The sequence below is a fragment of the Macaca mulatta genome, chromosome 7 (genome assembly GCF_049350105.2).
Source record: "Macaca mulatta isolate MMU2019108-1 chromosome 7, T2T-MMU8v2.0, whole genome shotgun sequence".
In the NCBI taxonomy this organism is placed as follows: domain Eukaryota; kingdom Metazoa; phylum Chordata; class Mammalia; order Primates; family Cercopithecidae; genus Macaca; species Macaca mulatta.
Genome location: NC_133412.1, coordinates 142626648 through 142648402, shown reverse-complemented (window position 1 = coordinate 142648402; position 21755 = coordinate 142626648). Strand labels below are relative to the sequence as shown.

At 41.4% G+C, this 21755-nt stretch overlaps 1 protein-coding gene across 16 annotated transcripts in view; it reads right to left on the bottom strand.

Annotated features, from left to right (window-relative positions):
- Positions 1-1047: 1047 nt before the first annotated feature.
- SLC39A9 (solute carrier family 39 member 9) overlaps positions 1048-21755 on the bottom strand; it is a 64350-nt gene continuing 43642 nt past the window's right edge. For 7 of the 16 annotated variants that reach the window (XM_015143935.3, XM_077938401.1, XM_077938399.1 and 4 more), the window contains 4 exons: positions 10887-10955; positions 8838-8923; positions 7878-8012; positions 1048-5057 (listed from right to left, as the gene is read on the bottom strand). In XM_015143935.3, the coding sequence (XP_014999421.3) occupies positions 4827-5057; positions 7878-8012; positions 8838-8923; positions 10887-10955 (521 nt within the window). In that variant the 3' untranslated portion in view covers positions 1048-4826. 16 annotated transcript variants of the gene reach the window in all.

Genomic DNA, 21755 nt, shown 5'->3' with positions numbered 1-21755 from the left:
GGGGGTCTCACTATGTTGCTCAGGCTGGTTGCAAACTCCTGGGCTCAAGCAATCCTCCCACCTCAGTTGCTCAAAGTGCTGGGATTACAGGCGTGAACCATCACAACTGGTGACATTGATTTTTAAAGACTTTTTATTGAGCTATTACATAAGGTAAAAAGCACAAATCATGTTCACTGCTTTTTCACCTGGTATAACCCTGTAACCAGCACCCAGATTAAAAAAAGATAATGTGAGCAAGAAAAAAATAAAATAAAAATGACACTAAACAGAAAAGGATTGGTGGCTATTTTGGCTAAGCCCAGGTGTGTATTGCAGGTGCGTGTGTGTTTTGATCTCAGGGAAGCCTCCCGAGTAGCTGGGATTTACAGGTACCCCCTACCACACCTGGCTAATTTCTGTATTTTTAGTAGAGATGGGGTTTCACCATGCTGGTCAGGGTGGTCTCAAACTCCTGACTTCAGGTGATCTGCCAGCTTCGGCCTACCAAAGTGCTGGGATTACAGGCGTGAGCACAATCTTGGTAACTAGCTACATAGGTGATACATATAGGAAACCAGCACAAAGTGGACCAGTATTTAATGAAATCTAATGACTAAACAAGTCCACAGAGGGAGAAAAACATTTACCAAAATCACAAGTCACACTTCTAATCAAATCTCTTTAATTTCCAGGGTCAGTTGTTCATAGCATCTACCTACTCATATAACAACTCCGCCCTTTGAAATGAATCCACTGTGGTTTGGATCTGTTACCTGTTTCTCTTTTCTGAGAGTAAAGAGAGCTACCTTCATAAATAATATTTGCTAAAAACAGCAAGGCAAAAAAAATTATCAATGCATTTGTGTCTTTCAGGGCAGACTGGTCTATCAAGTCCTTAATTTCCCCTCTCTCCTTTCTCCCTCCCTTCCCTAAAGGATATGCCTGTGGTAGGTGGATCTTTCTACCGCCCATCACAACCTTTCATTCCCTTTTCTGATGTTCAAATATAGGTCAATTCTGGTCATCAAACAAACTGCCAACAGGATAAGTAATGAGCCACTCAGATTAAGGTATGCACTAATAAAAATTTAATATCAGAAAACAGCATTTTTTTTTTAACCATTCACAATTAAAGTGGAAAGAGACAAAATTATAAGGCAGCCATCCATGGAATGATTTCATGTTTACAAGGGATCCAGAAAAAGGGACATTTAAAATCGCTGTTCCAGCTACTGAACCTGGGGAACTGAAGTCTTATCCCATGAGACTTCTAACTTGCTGGAAGATACCACAAGAAAAAAAGATCAAAGCCAGTCTCCTTGTGTTAAGCCACTGGGTTAGGCTGAGTATATCTAGAGAATTCCTAAATGGTTGTCTAGTTCTTTCCCACAAGTCACACATTTCCTTCAGGTCTCCTGAGGTGAATCTAGATGTCTCAGGTACAAAGAGGTTACATCACTGGTTTTAATTTCACAGCATCTCCAACAGCGCACTTTGGGTGATGTGGACCATTCTGTATTGAGCAGAAATTTTCTAATGCAAGGAAGGTTCCCCTGTTGACCAACTACAGAGGATTTTCACTTAACATTGCAGCAGTTCTGGATGAATCTGGTCATTATTCTCAGTCTCCCAAGGGGCTCAGGGGCCCACAAGGCAGGAAGGTTCTTTGGGGTTTGTGCTGCTGTCATACAGTTCCCGTGTTCAGTCCCTAGCTACCATGTGTTTCAGGGGCTTAATACACTCCGATGCTGGTGTGTCCTCTTACTTCTAATCCTTGAAAAAGAGAAAAACCAGGCAGTGACACTTAGAAGTAGGCTGGTAAAAAAACACAATCACATTTTCTCCTTTCTGCAAAGAAAGGACAACTCAAAACAGCCACTCCCTTTCTTTTTTCTAATGATTCAAAATACCAGAACAGGGCTCACTTGGCTGTTTTGAATTGGGAAAGAAAGAGGTGAAAGGGGGGAGAAAGAGAAAACACATAGCCTCTGTAGGTGGTACTGTTTCCAACTATCTACGTTCCAGTGCAGAATCTTTGCTAAAAAAAAAAAAATTTGGCAACAGTGCGCACAGGAAAACTGAATCAAACCTGGAACGTCACCGCTTTCGTGAAATGAGAACTGACAAGCAATTAACTGGAGAATAAGTGAGGGGAATGGAGCAGTAGTATTCTTTAACTTAATTTGCCATTTAAGAGTACTTGGAATCTGAAGAAAGTCTATCCCTACCAAGGAAAGGGAGTCAAATTGCAATTAAGATTAACTTTGGTTATATGGAAGAATCATGCTTTTCATCATCAATTGCATCTCTTTGGTAGCCAATAATTCCATCTGTAATCACAGCAGCAACTTAAGTATTGCCAATGTTTTCAAATGTGTTACAGCATTAAGGCATCCACATCTAAAGAGGCAGTTTTAAATAAGAGGAAAATGGAACTGAAATGTGCCAAGAAGTAAACACGGACACGGCCTCTCCTGGAACACTGCCCATCACATCAGCAAGCTCTTCCTCCAGTGAAGAAGACCTGTGCCATGCTGCTTGGTTCCCTGCTGCCTGAAGATGCATTTGAGCCCTATGAGATTAGTATGGCTATTTCTGCCTGCTGACCAGGAGAGAAATGAGTAGTTCTCGAGGCAGCAGCTTTAAAATCTGGGAAAGCCCATACATAGCTTCTGAGAGCTAAGAGGGCCCTGAAAGGTTTGCTTGTTAATAGTGAGGTCCAGAGGGGAAGGCAAATTTGGAAGTCAGATGGTTCAATGCTTGCCAGAGTTCAAGGCTCCATCCAGCAAGATATACTAGCCAAACTTTTAAGCATGATGGCAAGGCACTGCTGAAAGAGGCTTTGGCCAGTAGAACAAATTACTGACCATTGCACACAACAATATGATAGAAAGCACTACTGTCCAAACCAAACCAGACACTACAATCTGCTATTTATTTGACAAAGTCAGTTTCCAGAGAGAATCTAGGCAACCACAGAGTTCTGAAGGACCAGATGAAACCTCAAGTCTCTCACAAGTCATCTGTTAACATCCAATCAAGGAAGTCATTTGGACTTTCCATACTATACCTTCTCTTCGTTGTAAAATTGTATGCAATTGTTGCCAGTGACTACATATAACTGTATCCTATTTGTGCTACTTTCCTCACTGTGGCCAGCAGAGGGCTCACAAGCTTTATTTCCACAGCTGCTGATCCAGGGACAAATTCACGAAGGAAATAAATCATAGGCATGCTGGCTTATGCGTCATAAAAAACGTTTTTACAAACTACTACGTCCACTGCCCTGAAGAAACTAGTCTTGGTTCCCCCTTAGTGTAATGTGTTTTGAAATGGTACAGAAAGTAAAAATAAATTAATAATACAATATTATACACTTATTTGACAAGACAGGGTTTACACAAATTTTGGCAAATATGAAAAAAAATTATCCTAGTTTGTTAAACACTTTTGCTATCTCAATTGTTTAAATTACCAGAATATTAGTGATTGTGTCAATTCACACATGAGGAGGTGGTATTTGAAGGGCTTAACAAAGCGGCATTTGACACAAAGTTAACTTCTTTGAAGGGGATAAAGAATAAAGATATTATTATCTTCATTATAACAGTTCGAGAAGTGGTTGTCCTCACACAAATATTAACACCAGCAGTAAGCAGCAAATTGTGGGGAGGAAAGGCTAGAGGGAAAAGTTAGGAGAAAAGCATGGAAAAGACGAAGAGACAAGAGACATGATTCCAATGAGCTTTAAATCAATAGGCAAACACTTCTCATTTATGATCCATCTTGCTACAGGTGGTTATGTGAGAAGACACAGTGTCCCCTAACCTGACCTAGTATTTAGGTCCCTAGAGGGATTGCTGATCTGCTAAGAGTAATACCAAAAAAAAAAAAAAAAGGACAAACATACATTTTGGTAGTCTTTTAAAAAAGGCTACTACAAAGATATCAATAACCATCCAAAAATCACTTAAAATTTAATATCCCTTAATTTCCAAAGATACTTTGTGATCTGACTGTTCTTGAAGGAAAGCCTAGAACTGAAGCTACTAGAACTTGGCTCCTCTCTAAGAATGTGGAGACAGGTATCCTGCAAAGGAGCACTTGAAAAGGAATGCTGCAAAACACCAGTCGCCTCTTTAGAAGCTGCTCCCACCTCTCCTGCTCCATTTGATGGAATGGCAGGCTGGATTCAGAGAGGCACGTGCCAAAGGAGCTGTTTAAGCCCCTCTAGACATCCCCTTTCAGTGGACATCTCTTTTGAGTATAAAGTGAGCTTTCAATGTATCTTGCTGTAATTTTCCTGACCCTAATCCCAAATTAACCATAATCACCTTTAGCATCTAAGTGAGTGGGTGCTATGACCTTCCATCAAGGCATGTGGCATAGATGCTAAAGCACCAGTCTTACATGGTGGGAACCATGTTAAAAATCAATGAATAAAGTGGCAGAACCTCTAAACTAAGAAGACAGAGACATAGCTAAATTACAGAACACTGTATTTTCATAATTACTATTTCATTGTGAGTATGAAGTTCTCCTCTTTTCCTTAAAACTAAATTCCATCTTCCCTGAGAATAGGGTTAAGAGAAACACTAAAACTCAAAATGTCAGGGGCCTTTTAAAAGATAACACAATGGGATGTCTATAGCTAACTGCAATGTGTTTCTACTCCAAAAGCTTTTCCATTACTCAGGTTTTAACCTCACCTCCCTCTGGACTCTAGGAATACATGTGGAGATGCGCAAGGCGAGACAAGAGACTGAGGAAGTGAGGAGCTGTCACGCGCCGGCTGTTCTCACTGGATGGCAAACGGCCCTGGACCGAGGCTGGACCTTGAACATTTAATGCTGGTGTCCTACTGACAGGATGAGGGGGATGAGGCAACCCAGAACCAGGGCTGCCACCTCCAGGCGGCTGAGGCCTCTCCCTCCCGTGGCATCAGGCTTGTGGCTGTGCCCTATTCCGCCCACCTCAGGGAGCACATGTACTGTGGCAACGTAAAGAAATGTCCCGGCAGAGAAAAGCATGGCCATTCCCGTGGCGTTCACCTCGGAAAGGGCTTCTTTACTGCTCTGTGAATTAGAAGAGAGAAAGAGGAAAAACTAAGTCAAGTAAAATTCAGGGTCAGGAAGAAGTCCCAATTAAAAAGCACTCACTATTCTTAACTGGTGCTGTCTAGGACACTGGGGACATCTAGAGAACAGAGCAATTTTAAGCTCTTCATGGGAAGCTTCCAAATAAGGGTTTAAGAATATCAGTGATGTATGCATTGATTTTTTTTAAAACGTATTGTAAATCATCAATTCATAATTATACATATTTATAGGGTATAAAGTGACATTATGATTCATGAATGTGGAATAATTAAATAAAACTAACATCTGTTATCTCAAATATTTATCATTTTTTGTGGTGAGAACATCTGAAATTTACTCTTAGCAATTTTGAAATGTACCACACGCTATTATTAAATATATTCACCACAGTTCCATCATTCTGTCCATCCATTCATCAACTGTATCTGTCTTTAGAGATGAGGTCTCGCTATGTTGCCCAGGCTGGAGTTGAGTGGCTATTCACAGGCACAATCATAATACATTACAGCCTGGAGCTCCCAGGCTCAAGCAATCCTCCTGTCTCAGCTTCCCAAGTAGCTGAGACTACAGATGTGCGCCACTGCTCCTGGCTCACGATTGCTTTATAAAACGAACTTTAAGTGCTGGTTCAACAGGTTTGGCTTGTATTATTCTTGAGATAGAATCGACAACATATTATTGCAGATATTAAATTTCAGACATGAATGTATTTATTCTACTAATATTTAACAAGCATCATCTATGCACCAGGCTCTGTACCAGGTGCTTGAGATACAGTGGTAATCAAGATGCAGTAGTTGCCCTCATAGAGCTTAGAAATATCTCGTAAGTGGCCGGGCGCAGTGGCTCATGCCTGTAATCCCAGCACTTTGGGAGGCCGAGGTGGGCGGATCATGAGGTCAGGAGTTCGAAACCAGCCTGGCAAACATGGTGAAACCCCGCCTCTACTAAAAATACAAAAATCAGCTGGGTGTGGTGGCAGGCGCCTGTAATCCCAGCTACTCAGGAAGCTGGGGCAGGAGAATCGTCTGAACTTGGGAGGCAGAGGTTGCAGTGAGCCAAGACTGCGCCACTGCACTCCAACCTGGGTGACAGGGCAAGACTCCATTTCAAAAAAAAAAAAATATATATATATATACACACACACACACACACACACATATGTGTATCTCATAAGCTAATCTTTATAAAACTAATTTCAACCTTTTCTATTAAAAAAGTAGACCTATAGACTAAGACAATTAATTAAAATTTTAAGAAAAGGACACGCCATAGATGCAGCAAGTAACTCCATGTCTCCAGAATTATCAGTATCTTCCTGTCAAAAGTTAAACTGACATTAATTATTGAAGTAATTGAGTAATCTGTTAAAGGGAACAACATACTGCTCACTGAAAGAAGAGAAGGCTCTTCAGGTAAATGGAAAGGGTTTGTTTTTATTGTTGTTGTTGTTGTTGTTTTTGAGACGGAGTCTTGCTCTGTCGCCCAGGCTGGAGTGCAGTGGCGCAATCTCAGCTCACTGCAAGCTCTGCCTCCCGGGTTCATGCCACTCTCCTGCCTCAGTCTCCCAAGTAGCTGGGACTATAGGCACCCGCCACCATGCCTGGCTCATTTTTTGTGTTTTTAGTAGAGACGGGCTTTCACTGTGTTAGCCAGGATGGTCTCGATCTCCTGACCTCGTGATCCACCCGCCTCGGCCTCCCAAAGCGCTGGGATTATAGGCGTGAGCCACCGTGCCCAGTGGAAAGGGTTTTTATAACACACTGTTAGCAACTAAGATCAACAAACCCTTGCTTAACAGGAAGTTAGCCATTTTTTATCTCATTTTTCACATGTTCCTATTAATATGGGTTTTACTGCCAAATACTGAATTGACTGACACTCAGAAGAATCAATGACCTTTAGAGAGGGCGTTGGGGAAAGCAGTTCCCATCAACTAGCCCTGAGTCAGCTTGTTTCTAAGATTTTCCTCTAGTTGCCTGCCAGTTGACATTTGGGTAAAATGTGGAGGGTTGTTGCTAAGAACTACAGCCCAGACAGGATTATAAGGCATGGAAAGGTCCAGCTTGGAGACGGAAGAGCACATGTTACCTCAGGTCTGAAGCTATGTTCAATACAAAGTATTCAATAGAAAGTACTGTACAGTTGCTATCTGGGGACATGAGAGCTGGGAGAAGAGGAACATGTGAAAAATGAGACCAAGAATGGCTAAGTTCCTGTTAAGCAAGGGTTTGATGATCTTGGTTGCTAACAGTGTGTTATAAAAACCCTTTCCATTTACCTGAAGAGCCTTCTCTTCTTTCAGTGAGCAGTATGTTGTTCCCTTTAACAGATTACTCTATCACTTCAGTAATCAATGTCAGTTTTTTAAACTTTTGACAGCAATCTCTGCCCAGCTGCTGCTCTTCTCAAAGCTGCTACATCGCTTGTTACTCATGCTTCATGTGTCTACCTCACATTAAATATGGACAGATTTGACTTATTAGATATCTGTCAAATGAAACTAGCATGGCTGGTTAAGTTACACTATTTTAAATATTGAAGGGCTATCATATTTATGCTAATATTCTTGGAATTGATTAACAGGGAAGAAGTTTTCAAACCAAATGAATAAGGAAATGCTAAATTTACAAAGAGGACAAATTGGAATTAAGATATTTACCCTGTACAGTTTTTACTCCTAATTTTATCTTTAGTTTGAGAGAGTAATGTATTGGAAAAATTCAATCCAAGAAACTGTAAGTTCTAAGAGATCACAAGACACTTGTTTAGATAGCTGGGAATAGATTAGCTTACCTTACTCAGTCCTAAGTATGTCACCATGGACATAACTGGTGCGGCCAGTGAAAAGACCAGCAAGTGCTTTCTGATTCGATTCCGCTCTAAGCCAGCATGCATCAAGAAGGAAACCAGACCAAAAGCAGCTGGTGCCTGGAAATAAAAAATCATCTCTTATTATCACTCTAGAAGTATGGATTGCTTCTATATCAAGAAGTATATGCCATTTGACTATGAGTTCTCATACAAAGAAAAACTCACAAAAGGCCAGGCACAGTGGCTCACGCCTGTAATCCTAGCACCTTGGGAGGTCGAGGTGGGCGGATCACTTAAGGTCAGGAGTTTGAGACCAGCCTGGCCAACATGGTGAAACCCCGTTTCTACTAAAAATACAAAAATGTGTGGTGGTGGGCACCTGTAATCCCAGCTACTTGGAAGGCTGAGACAGGAGAATCACTTGAACCCAAGAGGCGGAGGTTGCAGTGAGCCGAGATCATGCCATTGCACTCCAGCCAGGGTGACAAGAGCAAAACTCCATCGCAAAAACAAAAAACAAAAAACCCACAAAAAAACCAAAAAACAAAACCAGGCAGAATACCAATGCTGAGCTATGCCTCTTAGGAATTAACGTTCTAAGCCAACAAAAGATCCTATTTGTGTGTTTCTTGGATAGTAAAAAAGAGAAACAGTCAAGAAAAGAAAAATACTTTTGAACAAAAATTATTACTATGAAATATAAAAGTCTGAGGAGAATTTGACAGTTTGTGTATATGACTACACACAAAAAAAGAAATCCCTCAAGTAAATGCTTAAGAAAATGGGAACAAGAAGCTATGAACAAATTTATTCAATTCTCCAAAACGAATAGCAATTATGAAATGAAGAAAATGTTCCCGTTCCAGAAAAAACACAACCACCATGAGAAATTTTAATTATGAATACACTCAATACCAAACCTTACACCAAAATTTTGCTCACCTTATGTAGCATGATTGCCACAAACACAATTAACTGGACACTAGTCTGTGAAGTAGACGCTGCTGCTCCCAAAGCAACACCATCAGCTATATTTGGAAACAAGGAAACATAAAATACTATAAACAACAACAACAGTAACAGTGTAGTGGTTGAGTGTGTGAGCTTTATAGTCAGGTCCAGCTGGATCTAGTAAGGTTACTTAACCTTTCTAAACGTCAGCCTTATCTTTAAATAATGTGTTCAATAAAGTATGTATTTCTCAGGGTTTTCATGAGGATTAAATGAGATAACTTAGATAAAGAGCTTAGCATCTGGCCCAGAGTATTCAGTGTTAGTTATTTTGGTTAAATGAGATAACTTAGATAAAGAGCTTAGCATCTGGCCCAGAGTATTCAGTGTTAGTTATTTTGGTTGTTGTTGTTGTTATCGGAAAACTGACATTCAATTTTCCAACTAATCAAAAATCCATTGATTAATCAAATTGTAACAAGGGAAATACCAAAGAAGAATTTCAAAGGAAGCAACTCTTAATCTTATAGGTAAAGCAAGACAATAGTCCCAGCTACAAGGGAGGCTGAGGCAGGAGGATTGCTTAAACCCAGGAGGCGGAGCTTGCAGTGAGCCGAGATCGTGCCACCGCACTCCAGCCTGGGCGACAGAGCAAGACAGACAAGACAGACAGACAGACAGAAAGACAAGAAGGAAGGAAGGAAGGAAGGAAGGAAGGAAGGAAGGAAGGAAGGAAGGAAGGAAGGAGGGAGGGAGGGAGGGAGGGAGGGAGGGAAGGAAGGAGGGAGGGAGGGAGGGAGGGAGGGAGGGAGGGAGGGAGGGAGGGAGGGAGGGAAGGAGGGAAGGAGGGGAGGAGGGAGGGAGGGGAGGGGAGGGGAGGAGAGGTAGGAAGGAAGGAAGGAGAAAAGAAAAGGAGGAGAAGGAAAGGAGAAAAGGGAAGGAGAAAAGGGAAAGAGAAAAGGGAAGGAGAAGGGAAGGGAAGGGACGAGATAGGACAGGAAAGGAAAGGAAAAAGAAAAGGAAGAAAGGAAGAACGAAAGAATGAAAGAAAAAGAAACAAAGAAATAAAGAAAATAAAGATATTAGAACTCTATATAGATGATTACTACATAATGAGTAAACGCTGGTTGAATGAATGAAATTTGTTAGAAAAGAATATTATACTTAGAAAGGGCCAGGTAACAGTGTACCACCTTTCACATGCCTTTCTTTGCCACTGACAGAATTCTATTACTAGGACTAGGTTTGGGTTATGATTCTAAGGTGTACCCTGTCAGCCATGCTGAGACCTCTGCATTCCACTGCATACCACTTCTGCTTAAACAGTGCTTTGTGTATAAACAGGTAACAGAGCTGTTCAGGACAAAAGTGCCACGGCTCTTTTACAGATGACATTCTAGAGCCAAGAATGAAAAGAGCAAACTTTTTCTTAAGAGCTAGACAGTAAATATTTCAGGCTTTGCAGTTAGTTGGTCTCTTGCAACTGTTCAATTCTGCCACTGTTGCACAAAAACAAAGGGATGGATAATTGTCATTGTCTATCTCTTCCTCAGCTTCCTGCAACTTTATCTTCATTCTAACATCAGTCACATTTGCCTTTCTCCATTTTTTACTGCCATCACCCTAATCTAAATTTTCATCACTCAAACAAACCTAAATTAGCAATAGGTTCCCTACTCTCATTTTTCCCTAATCGAATTCATTGTCACAGATAATACACAAATAACATGGGCAAGGCTGTGTTCCAATAAAACTTCCTTAATTTGAATTATATAATTCTCAAGTGCTACAGTATGTTCCTCTTTTTTTTTTTTTTTAAACCATTAAAAAGTATAGACACCATTCTTAGCTTGCAAACCCGTGACACTGAGCACACCAGGCTTGTGCTTGTGTCAGAGGACTTCATTAAGAAATGCTTTCCTCAAAGGCCAGTCCAAGAGCATTCAATGAGGACAGTCCCTGAAATATAAATACTAAGGTCTCCCCTGTGTGACCTCAGTGTTTAGAAAACAAAGAAGTTCCACTGCAATCCAACCCTACCTGCAGCATGGACGACCAGACCCAGCGTGGTGGTGATTTTGGAATTGCTAGATCTTGCTGCTTCTGGATCTAAAGTGAAAATGAGAAAGACAGCGTTAAGCTATGTGAGACAGAAACTGTTCAAACACTGGTCTAGAGGTGAAAGAATTTCACCTCCAGAACAGAAAGTGAAAGCTCTTAAAGTAGATTATTATTTTCCTCACTGCTATCTTTTTTCTAATTTTTTTTTTCTTTTTTTTTTTTTTAAGATGGAGTCTCACTCTGTCACCCAGGCCGGATGGAGTACAGTGGCTTGATCACAGCTCACTGCAACTTCCATCTCCTGAATCATCTCCAGTGATTCTCCTGCCTCAGCCTCCCCAGTAGCTGGGATTACAGGCAGGCACCACCATGCCCAGCTATTTTTTGTATTTTTAGTAGAGACAGGGTTTCACTAACATTGGTCAGGCTGGTCTCGAACTCCTGACCTCCAATGATCTGCCCACCTCATCCTCCCAAAGTGTTGAGATTATAGGCGTGAGCCACCGCACTGAGCCACTATCTTTTTTCTTTCTGCTTCAAACCCTTAGAAGATTTCCCTGTCCTGAAGAGGTGGCTAAGAGGGAACTCTTCATCTGACTCAGCCTTACCTTAACAGAAAAATCACTGAAATGTGTAACCCCCAACGGCCCCAACTTCCTCCTATTCCTTAATCCTCTTCCTCTACTATTCCAAGGCAAGTGCTCTATGGCCTCTGATCATTTATTTCCAGACCTATCTAACTGTCATTATCTATCTCTTTCCTGGCATCCTGTAACTTTATCTTCATTCTAACATCTGTCACATTTGTATTGCCATCACCCTAACCTAAATTTTCAGCGCTCAAACCTAAATTAGCAACAGGTTCTCTACTCTCATTTTTCCCTGATATAATTCATCCTACACATCTGTGTCAGACTCATCTTTTGAAAACACCATCCGGCCCGGCACAGTGGCTCACAGCTGTAATCTCAGCACTTTGGGAGGCCGAGACGGGCGGATCACGAGGTCAGGAGATCGAGACCATCCTGGCTAGCACGGTGAAACCCCGTCTCTACTAAAAAATACAAAAAAAAATCAGCCCAGGCGTGTTGGCGGGCGCCTGTAGTCCCAGCTACTCAGGAGGCTGAGGCAGGAGAATGGCGTGAACCCGGGAGGCGGAGCTTGCAGTGAGCCCAGATCACGCCCCTGCACTCCATCTTGGGCAACAGAGCGAGACTCTGTCTCAAAAAAAAAAAAAAAAAAAAAAAGAAAGAAAGTACAGCAAGGGCCGGGCGCGGTGGCTCAAGCCTGTAATCCCAGCACTTTGGGAGGCCGAGATGGGCGGATCACGAGGTCAGGAGATCGAGACCATCCTGGCTGACACGGTGAAACCCCGTCTCTACTAAAAAATACAAAAAACTAGCCAGGCGAGGTGGCGGGCGCCTGTAGTCCCAGCTACTCAGGAGGCTGAGGCAGGAGAATGGCGTGAACCCGGGAGGCAGAGCTTGCAGTGAGCCGAGATCTGGCCACTGCACTCCAGCCTGGGCGGCAGAGCAAGACTCTGTCTCAAAAAAAAAAAAAAAAAGAAAACACCATCCTTGGCCGGGCACAGTGGCTCACACCTATAATCCCAGCACTTTAGGAGGCTGAGGCGGGTGGATCACCTGAGGTCAGGAGTTTGAGACCAGCCTGACCAACATGGGGAAACCCCGTTTCTACTAAAAACTACAAAAAGTAGCTGAGTGTGGTGGCAGGAGCCTGTAATCTCAGCTACTTGGGAGGCTGAGGCAGGAGAACTGCTTGAACCCAGGAGGCAGAGGTTGCAATGAGCCGAGATCATGCCATTGCCCTCCAGCCTTGGCAACAAGCGTGAAACTCCGTCTCAAAAACAAACAAACAAAAAAACCCACCACCTTTCTGATGTGTCAGTTACCAGTTAAGAATCTGCTGCTTTTCAAATTCAGGGCAAACTGCTATATTAGGTAGGTTCTTAAGCCCTTTATCAACTAGTTCCAACTTATTTCTCAACGTCCAGTCTACTTAAACCAGTTTGCTTAACACCATCAAACAAAACATTCTTATTCTCCTTTCCCCAAGTCTCCTCACCTGTAATTCTTGGCACATACTGAACTTACCAGCTTGTTAACCCAAAACTTGGACACCATTCAAAGTCTAACTACAGAACTTCAAGAAAGAATAAAAAATTGAAGACTAAGCATGGTGGCTTACACCTGTAATCTCAGCAGCTTGGGAAGTTGAGGTAGGAGGATCTCTTGAGGCCAGGAGTTTGAGACCAGTCTGGGCAAAATCACAAGACCCTATCTCTACAAAATTTTTAAAATTTAGCCAAGTGTGGTGGTGCATGCCTGTAGTCCCAGGTATCTAGGAGGTTAAGGCAGAAGGATCACTTGTGCCTAGGAGTTTAAGGCTGCAACATGTTATGCTCATGCCACTGGACTCCAGCCTGGGTGACAGAGCAACACCTTGTCTCAAGACAAATTCAAAATAAAAATAAAAAATAAATTTAAAAAACTGATTCCAGCTCAAAGCAACTCTCCCCTTGCCTAGACCTAGTGATCTATGCGGGCAGTCTCCACACGCTACTTCAAAGGTTCTTCTATATTACCACCTCAGATATAGAAAGCCATTTTCACCTAAATGTTTTATATCCCCAGATGGACTGTAAACGCTAAAGCATTAAATTTTCTACCTCTCTTTTCCTTTAACATGTCTGACAGAATGTAGCACAGCACTAGGCACCCAATAGCTACTTAATAAATCCTTGCTGAAGAGTGAGAAAAGTATTTGTGTGTATTAAATAAAGATGTTAGTGCTATTATAGGAAACATATAAATAAGTAAAGTTAAAAGATGCAGACATCAGAATGCCAGGTAAAATGACAGATGAACATCAGTCAAGTAAGTTATAGGGGATTTAATCTTCTTAGGAGTCCAGCACACAAAAGGAAGGGGTTTACAATGGAAAAAGTACACAAGTAAAGTGACATATTACCTCTTATTAATAAATGATATTTTCTTATTAAAACACTGCAAAGAAGGGAAGCTAAAGACCCTAGTCACTCTGAGCCAGCAAACAGCTCAATGTTACCCTGAACTGGAAGGAACAGTCAAATTACACTGTGTGCAAGCTGGCTCTGGCCTTTTCTTTATACAAAGCCTTATCGTCCAGTTACACTTAGGATCTTCAACAATTAGAGGCTTTAAAATTAGAAAGCTTTTATAAACCTATAAAGACGGTCACTTAGCATAAATTTAATAAATATACTTTCATTGACATTTTATGATCCATAAAACTCTGCAGAAAATAGGTAAAACCAGCTCATCACACATGAAAGCCAGCAAAAACAATGACTTCAGAGATAAAACAGAAAGAAGGATAAAGGAACACAAGCTACATTTAATTCTCTGTATAGGATTACAGGGCACTACTGGGCCCATACATTTTACTTTTTTAGAGACAGAGTCTTGCTCTGTTGCCCAGGCTGGAGTGACATGGTGCGATCATAGCTCACTGCTGCCTCGAAATGAAGTGATTCTCCCTCCCACCTCAGTCACCTGAGTAGCTGTGACTACAGGCAAGTGCCACTATGCCCTGGCTAATTTTTAAAGTACTTTTTTGTAGAGATGGGTCTCGCTGTGTTGTCCAGGCTGGTCTCAAACTCCTGACCTCAAGTCATCTTCCCACTTTGGCTTCCCAAAGTGCTGGAATTACAGGCCTGCGCCATTGTGCCTGGCCCACCAATCACCATATATATCTTTAGAATCAGGTTTTTTTAAAAAAAATCATTTGTTAAATGGAAATTTCTTTCAACTTACTGAGGAGGAAAAATTTTATTTTACATATTTAACATGTTTACATTTACATACATGTTTCGAAACACATAGAAGTGAAGTGACCATTTCATTATTTTCCACATTTCTCTTTGGCAGATCAAGGATTCTGAGAAAGTACAGATGGCTCAGGATATCTTTCTTCCTTCCTTCCTTCTTTTTTTTTGAGACGGAATTTTGCATTGTCACCTGCGCTGGAGTGCAGTGGCACGATCTTGGCTCACTGCAACCTCTGCCTCCCAGGTTCAGGTGATTCTCCTTGCCTCAGCCTCCCAAGTAGCTGGGATTACAGGCACCCACCACCACGCCCAGCTAATTTTTTTTTGTATTTTTAGTACAGACAAGGTTTCACCATGTTGGCCAGGCTGGTCTCAAACTCCAGACCTCATGATCCACCTGCCTTGGCCTCCCAGTGCTGGGATTACAGGTGTGAGCCACTGTGCCCAGTCCCCTTCCTTTCCCGCATAAGCAAACATTCACATATGTACACACACACATACACACACACACACACAAAACCAGGATGTCAGAGGGAAACTAGAGCCACTCACCCCTTCCCAGGATCAGAAAACAGAAAAGGTCATTACCTTCTGCAGTTACTGTCTGTTCTTGAACTCACAACACTGTCCTGACCATGAATAAGGTCAGGTAGGAGAAACTTACAACTCCCTCAACTATAGGTTCACAAGTGTGAAATTCGACCATCCTTGTTTCTCTTTCTCTTTTTTTTTTTTTGAGACGGAGTCTCACTCTGTCGCCCAGGCTGGAGTGCAGTGGCCGGATCTCTGCTCACGGCAAGCTCCACCTCCCCAGTTTACGCCATTCTCCTGCCTCAGCCTCCCGAGTAGCTGGAACTACAGGAGCCCGCCACCGCGCCCGGCTAGTTTTTTGTATTTTTTAGTAGAGACAGGGTTTCACCATGTTAGCCAGGATGGTCTCGATCTCCTGACCTCGTGATCCGCCCATCTCGGCCTCCCAAAGTGCTGGGATTACAGGCTTGAGCCACCGCGCCCAGCCTCTCTCTCCTTTTTTAAGACACAGGGTCTTCCTCTGTCACCCAGGCTGAAGTACAGTGGCACAATCATAGCTCACTGCAGTTTTGAATTCTTGGGCTCAAGCAATCCTCCCATCTCAGCCTCCCAAGTAACTGGGATTACAGGCACATGCCACCGTGCCCAGCTAATTTTTAAGATTTTTGTAGAGACGGGGTCTTGCTTTGTTGTCCAGGCTGGTCTCAAACTCCTGGGCTGAAGCAATCTTCCCGTCTTGGCCTCTCAAATCGCTTGGGATTACAGGCATGAGTCACCCCGCCCAGCCTACTTTAAACTGAAACTGGCAAGAATCACAAGAAAAATGTCTTGGAGCCCAGTGTAGCCAACTATGTAATACAGCCAGAGTCCAATACCACCCAACGGTGCTTCTCATCTGCTGTTTGGAATAAGGCATGTGAATAAAACCACTTATTCCTACATCAACTTTCCAAGATAAGATTTTATTAAAAAATATTAACTCTATGGAAAAAAATATTAACACATAGTAAATACAAGGAGATTAAAAACCCTTCTAGACCAAAAATAGTTTGTTTTGTTTTAAGCTCAATCCCATAATTTGTTTAAACCCTAATTTGGAAATAATTTTAAACCTTCGGTAAAGTTGCAAGAATAGTTATAAAAAATTCATACATCCTTTTCTCAGATGGACCTAATGACTAACATTTTGCCCCATTTGCTTCATCATTTATACTCATGCTCTCTGTACACACACACATTCTTTTTCTGTAACATTTAAAAGTAAGTAGCACACACACATCAAAAACCCTTTATCCCCAGATACTTCAATGTGTATTTTCTAAGAGAAAAGATACTTTCTTACATAATCACAGTACAGTTATCAACATTGACACTTTTTCTAATTTTCTTGCATGTTGTAATTTTGTCAACTGCTCAATAAGCACTTACTTCAGCCCATGTTTCCTTTCCAGGAAGGCTCCGGTAGAGAATTACACATTTCACTGAGTTGTAACTCTTTAGTCTCTTTTCATCTGGAACATTTTCTCTCCCTTTGACTTTTATGACATTGCCATTTTTGGATAATATATTCTCTTCCTTTCTTGTTTTTTTAGTAATAAAAAACTTTTGTGTGTATGTCCTTAGACTATGGGTTCCTGGATGAACTGTTATAAAGGTGATGATGCTTCTCAGGGTATCACATCTAGAGGTGCAGGATGTACATCTGCTGCTCACTGGTGGTGTTAATTTTGAATTATATCCTGGACATTGCCAATATTATCTCGTGGCTAGTCAGACTTTGTTATATTCCTCCAAAGAGTGACTTTTTTGTTTGTTTTGCTTTAAGTAATTTGGTTGGATTAAAACTGCAAACTGTCCTTTTGGGTTGCTGCTCAATTTTCAGTTTAATTTTGTGTGTGTGTGCGTGTGTGTGTGTGTGTGTGTGTGTGTGTGTGTTTTGTTTGGTTTTTGTTTTTTGAGACAGGGCCTCCCTCTGTTGCCCAGTCTGGAGTGCGGTGGCACAATCTTGGCTCGTTGGCTCACTGCAACCTCCCTGTCCTGGGCTCAAGCTACCCTCCCACCTTAGTCTCCTAAGTGGCTGGGACTACAAACACAGGTCGCCACACCCAGCTAATTTTTGTATTTGTTGTAGAAAAAACGTCTTGCCATGTTGACCAGGCTGGTCTCAAACTCCTGGGCTTAACCCATTCACCCACCTTGGCCTCCCAAAGTCCTGGGATTACAGGCATGAGCCACTGCAGCCAGCCCAGTTTAGTTCATAATTATCTTCAGTTGAGTTACCTGGAGTTTGCCCATGAAAGCATGGTTCAGGGTCAGCTAGAGACCGAGGCAGTTCATATACAGAATTTGGGGGTGAGTTTCTCTTCTTTCTAGGATTCTCCCTTATTTTCAGTGCTGTAACCATTGAAACTCCTGAACTCTGTCCTCTGGTTCTTCAGTCTAGAAAGATTGAGTTTTCTATCAGAGATTTAGCTGTCCACAGGGTGCTGACTACTAAAAGCAGTAAAAATAGGAAATGCACCCTGTTCCAAGTGCTGACTCCCCTCCAGAATTTGCTTGCTTTGGGTCGCTCTCCACTGTCTTTAGCTTGTGGTTTTTTGAATTCTGTCCAGTGTTTTTAGTTACCTGTAAGGAGGCTGATCTGAGAGCTTACTTGGCCGTATCAAAAGCAGAATGCTTGTGACCTTAATTTTGACTATCCAATCAAGGTATCACCTGATTTCTTCATTTAGCTACTTCTTTCCCCTTGAAGCCAATAAGGAAATAAAAATTTCCCCCTACATTTAACATTCATTGATGATGTGTGCCTGAGTCAACCTTTACTGAGGGTTGCAAAAGTGAGCATTTTTCCAACTCCAGCACTCTTTCTACATTTAACAATTGGCATTAAGCATTCTACTATAAGCAAATGCATGCTCTCTCTTTCCCCATATATAATATATATAAAAATATATTATATATAACATTATATATTATATGTATATTATATATTATATTAAAATAATTAATATACAATATAATACATATAATATATATATTATATATGTATTGTTAATTATATTATTAATTATATATTATATAATATATAACATATATATGATATCAGGTGGGCTCATGGATTCCCATTTTCTTTTTTTTTTTTTTTTTTTTTTTTTGAGATGGAGTTTCGTTCTTGTCTCCCAGGATGGAGTGCAACGGCACAATCTTGGCTCACTGCAACCTCCACCTCCCAGGTTCAAGCAATTCTCCTGTCTCAGCTTCCCTAGTAGCTAGAATTACAGGTGTGTGCCACCATACCTGGTGAATTTTTTATTTTTAGTAGAGATGGGGTTTCACCATGTTGGTCAGGCTGGTCTTGAACTCCTAACCTCAGGTGATCCACCCGCCTTGGCCTCCCAAAGCGCTGGGATTACAGGTGTGAGCCACCGCGCCCGGCCAGATTCCCATTTTTTGAATGGTTTATGCTTTATTACTGTTCTTAATTATGTTGGTGCTCAACTTATCCCAGATGTGGCCAGTGGGAACTCTTTTAAGAGGGTTCCTATATCCTATGACATGCTCCCATCTTCTTCCTTCCTTCTGTTTTTTTCAGTACTAGATGTTCCAAGCTCACTTGTACTTACCCTGCCCCTGTCCTAGAATCAGTCCTGATTCTTCTCTGAAGAGCCCCGGCATGCTCATGATAGTGGGATGTCTTTAGTTCTAGGCCCCATCTCCAGACACAGCTAGGACATATATATGTACATATATGTATATACAAATATATATACATAAACAAATACATTTAGAAATCCTGAGTCCAACACCTCCAATTCCAATCCATCCCTATAGGGGTTCTTTCTTGCCTTGCTCCACTCCATACTTGTGTGTTCCTTCTTCCACACTTAGAACCCTGACTCCACCAACATCAACACGACCCATTTACTCAATCCTATAAAACATCTAAAGCAGCTTCAGAGCAGTTTTGCCCATTCCATTACAAAACAACAATAACAACAACAACGAGTTCAGTATTTGTTTATAGTTTTCTCCCAGCTCTACCCAAGACTAAACATATACAGTCAAATACTACACTCATAATTTACTTGAATTAGTTTTTTTAAAATCCCTTCAGTGTGACTGTATTATTCATTTGAAATACAATTCATCTGTTGTATGGGAGTTAGTGCTCCCATCTGTATTGGTTTCATTCTATTTTTTGAATATGTAGAATATTAACATGTTTCCAAAAGTCAGAACTATACCAAAAAGGCATGCTCAGGGGAATATCATGTGCTCCCTAAACCTTCTGCCCTCTCATACCCTCCACCCTACCCCATGCAGTTAATAAGTATCTTTTGTTTGCTAGCCAGTTCTTCTGTCTCTTTTTTGTAAAGCTAAGGAGATACAGTTGACCACTGCACTGAACAATGTGGAGGCTGGAGTGCTGACCCCTACACAGTCAAAAATCCACATATAACTTTTCACTACCCAAAAACTTAACTACTAATAGCCTACTGATGATCAGAAGTCTTAATGATAACAAAGTCGATTAATATATATTTTGTTATATGTGTTAATACTCTATTTTTACAAAAAAGTAAGCTAGGTAAATGTTATTTAAAAATCATAAGAAAGAGAGAATATATTTACTATTAAGTAGAAGTGGATCATCATAAAGGTTTTCATCCTCATCATCTTCACACTGAGTAGGCTGAGGAGGAGGACAAGGAGGAAGAGGAGGGGTCGGTCTTTCTGTCTCAAGGGAGGCAGAGGTAGAAGAGGTGAAGGAGGTGGAAGGGGAGGCAGGAGAGGCAGGCACACTCGGTGTAACTTTTATTGAAAGAAAATCCATGTATAAATGGACTCACACAGTTCAAACCCATATTGTTCAAGGGGCAACTGTATGTTTTTCTTATTTCCCCTTCTTTCTTACACAAAACATAATATACGCTAGATGATCATTACATTTTTTGCTTTTTTTTTCCATTTAACAATACCTCCTGGGAATCTCTCCCTATCAGTTCACAGATACCTGAATCTTTATTCTTTTATTATTTTTTTTTAGAGCGACAGGGTTTCACACTGTCACCCAGGCTGGAGTGCAGTTATGCGATCATAGCTCATTGCAGCCTTGAATTCCAGTTTCAAGTAGTCAACCTACCTCAGCCTCTCAAAATGCTGGGATTAAAGGGGTGAGCCTCTGTGCTCCGCCTGAATCTTTATTCTTTTCTACAGCTACATGGTACTCCATTATGGTACATACCATAGTTCATTCAGCCAATCTCCATGACCGAACATTTAAGCATTTTCCAATGATAAATAATGCTGCATTGAATAATCTTGTGCATATGTATTTTCATATTGGAGCTGTATTTGAGTAAATCCCTAGAAGTGGGATTTTTGGTCAAAGGGTAAATACATATGTGGTTTTGTTAGATATTGCCAAATTCCTCTCCATGGGTATTGTACCATTTTGCATTGGCACCCCAATATATGAGTGCCTATTCTATCACAGCTTTGCCAGTCAGGTGTATTGTTAAGCTTCTGAACTTTCACCTGACAGGTAAGAAATGGTATCTCAGCATAGCTCTGATTTGTATTCAAGTGAAACTGAACATTTTTTTATACATTTAAGGGCCATTTTAATATCTTATTGTGATCATCTGTTCATGTTTTTTTGCCTGCTTTTCTGCAGATTTTTCTGTCGACCAAAGATTCTTAGCCTGGGGTCTATAGAGGTGAGTACAGGTAGAATTCAGGGGATGTCTGTGACTTTAACTTGAAAAAAATGCGTTTTTATTTTTACTAACCTCTGAAATTTAGCATTTCCTTTATCTTTTTTTTTTTTTTTTTTTTTTTTGAGATGGGATCTTGTTCTCCTGCTCAGGCTGAACTGGAATGCATTGGTGTGATCGTGGCTCAATGTAGCCTCAACCTCCTGGGCTCAAGTAATCTTACCACCTAAGCCTCCTGAGTAGCTGCAACTACAGGCATGCCCCATCGTGCCTGGGTAATTTTTTTTTTTTGTAGAGATGGGGTCTCACCACGTCTCCCAGGCTGGTCTTGAACTCCTGATCTCAAGTGATCCTTCCCCCTCAGCCTCTCAAAGTCCTGGGATTATAGGCATGAGCCATCACGCCTGGCCACATTTCCTTTACTTTTATTATCATTATTATTTTTGAGACAGGGTCTCACTTTGTCACCCAGGCTGGAGTACAGTGGCGTGACCTCGGCTCACTGTAGCCTCAACCTCCTGGGCTTAAGCATTCCTCCCGCCTCAGTCCCCCTAGTAGTGGGGACTACAGGTGCACACCACTGTGCTCAGCTAATTTTTGTATTTTTTGTAGAGATGGGGTTTTGCCATGTTGCCCAGGCTGGTCTCAAACTCCTGAACTCAAAAGGATCTGCCCATCCTGGCCTCCCAAAGTGCTAGGATTACAGGTGAGTCACTGCAACTGGCCCTGCATTTCCTTTAGTTATGAATGTAGACAATAAACCATAAGCAG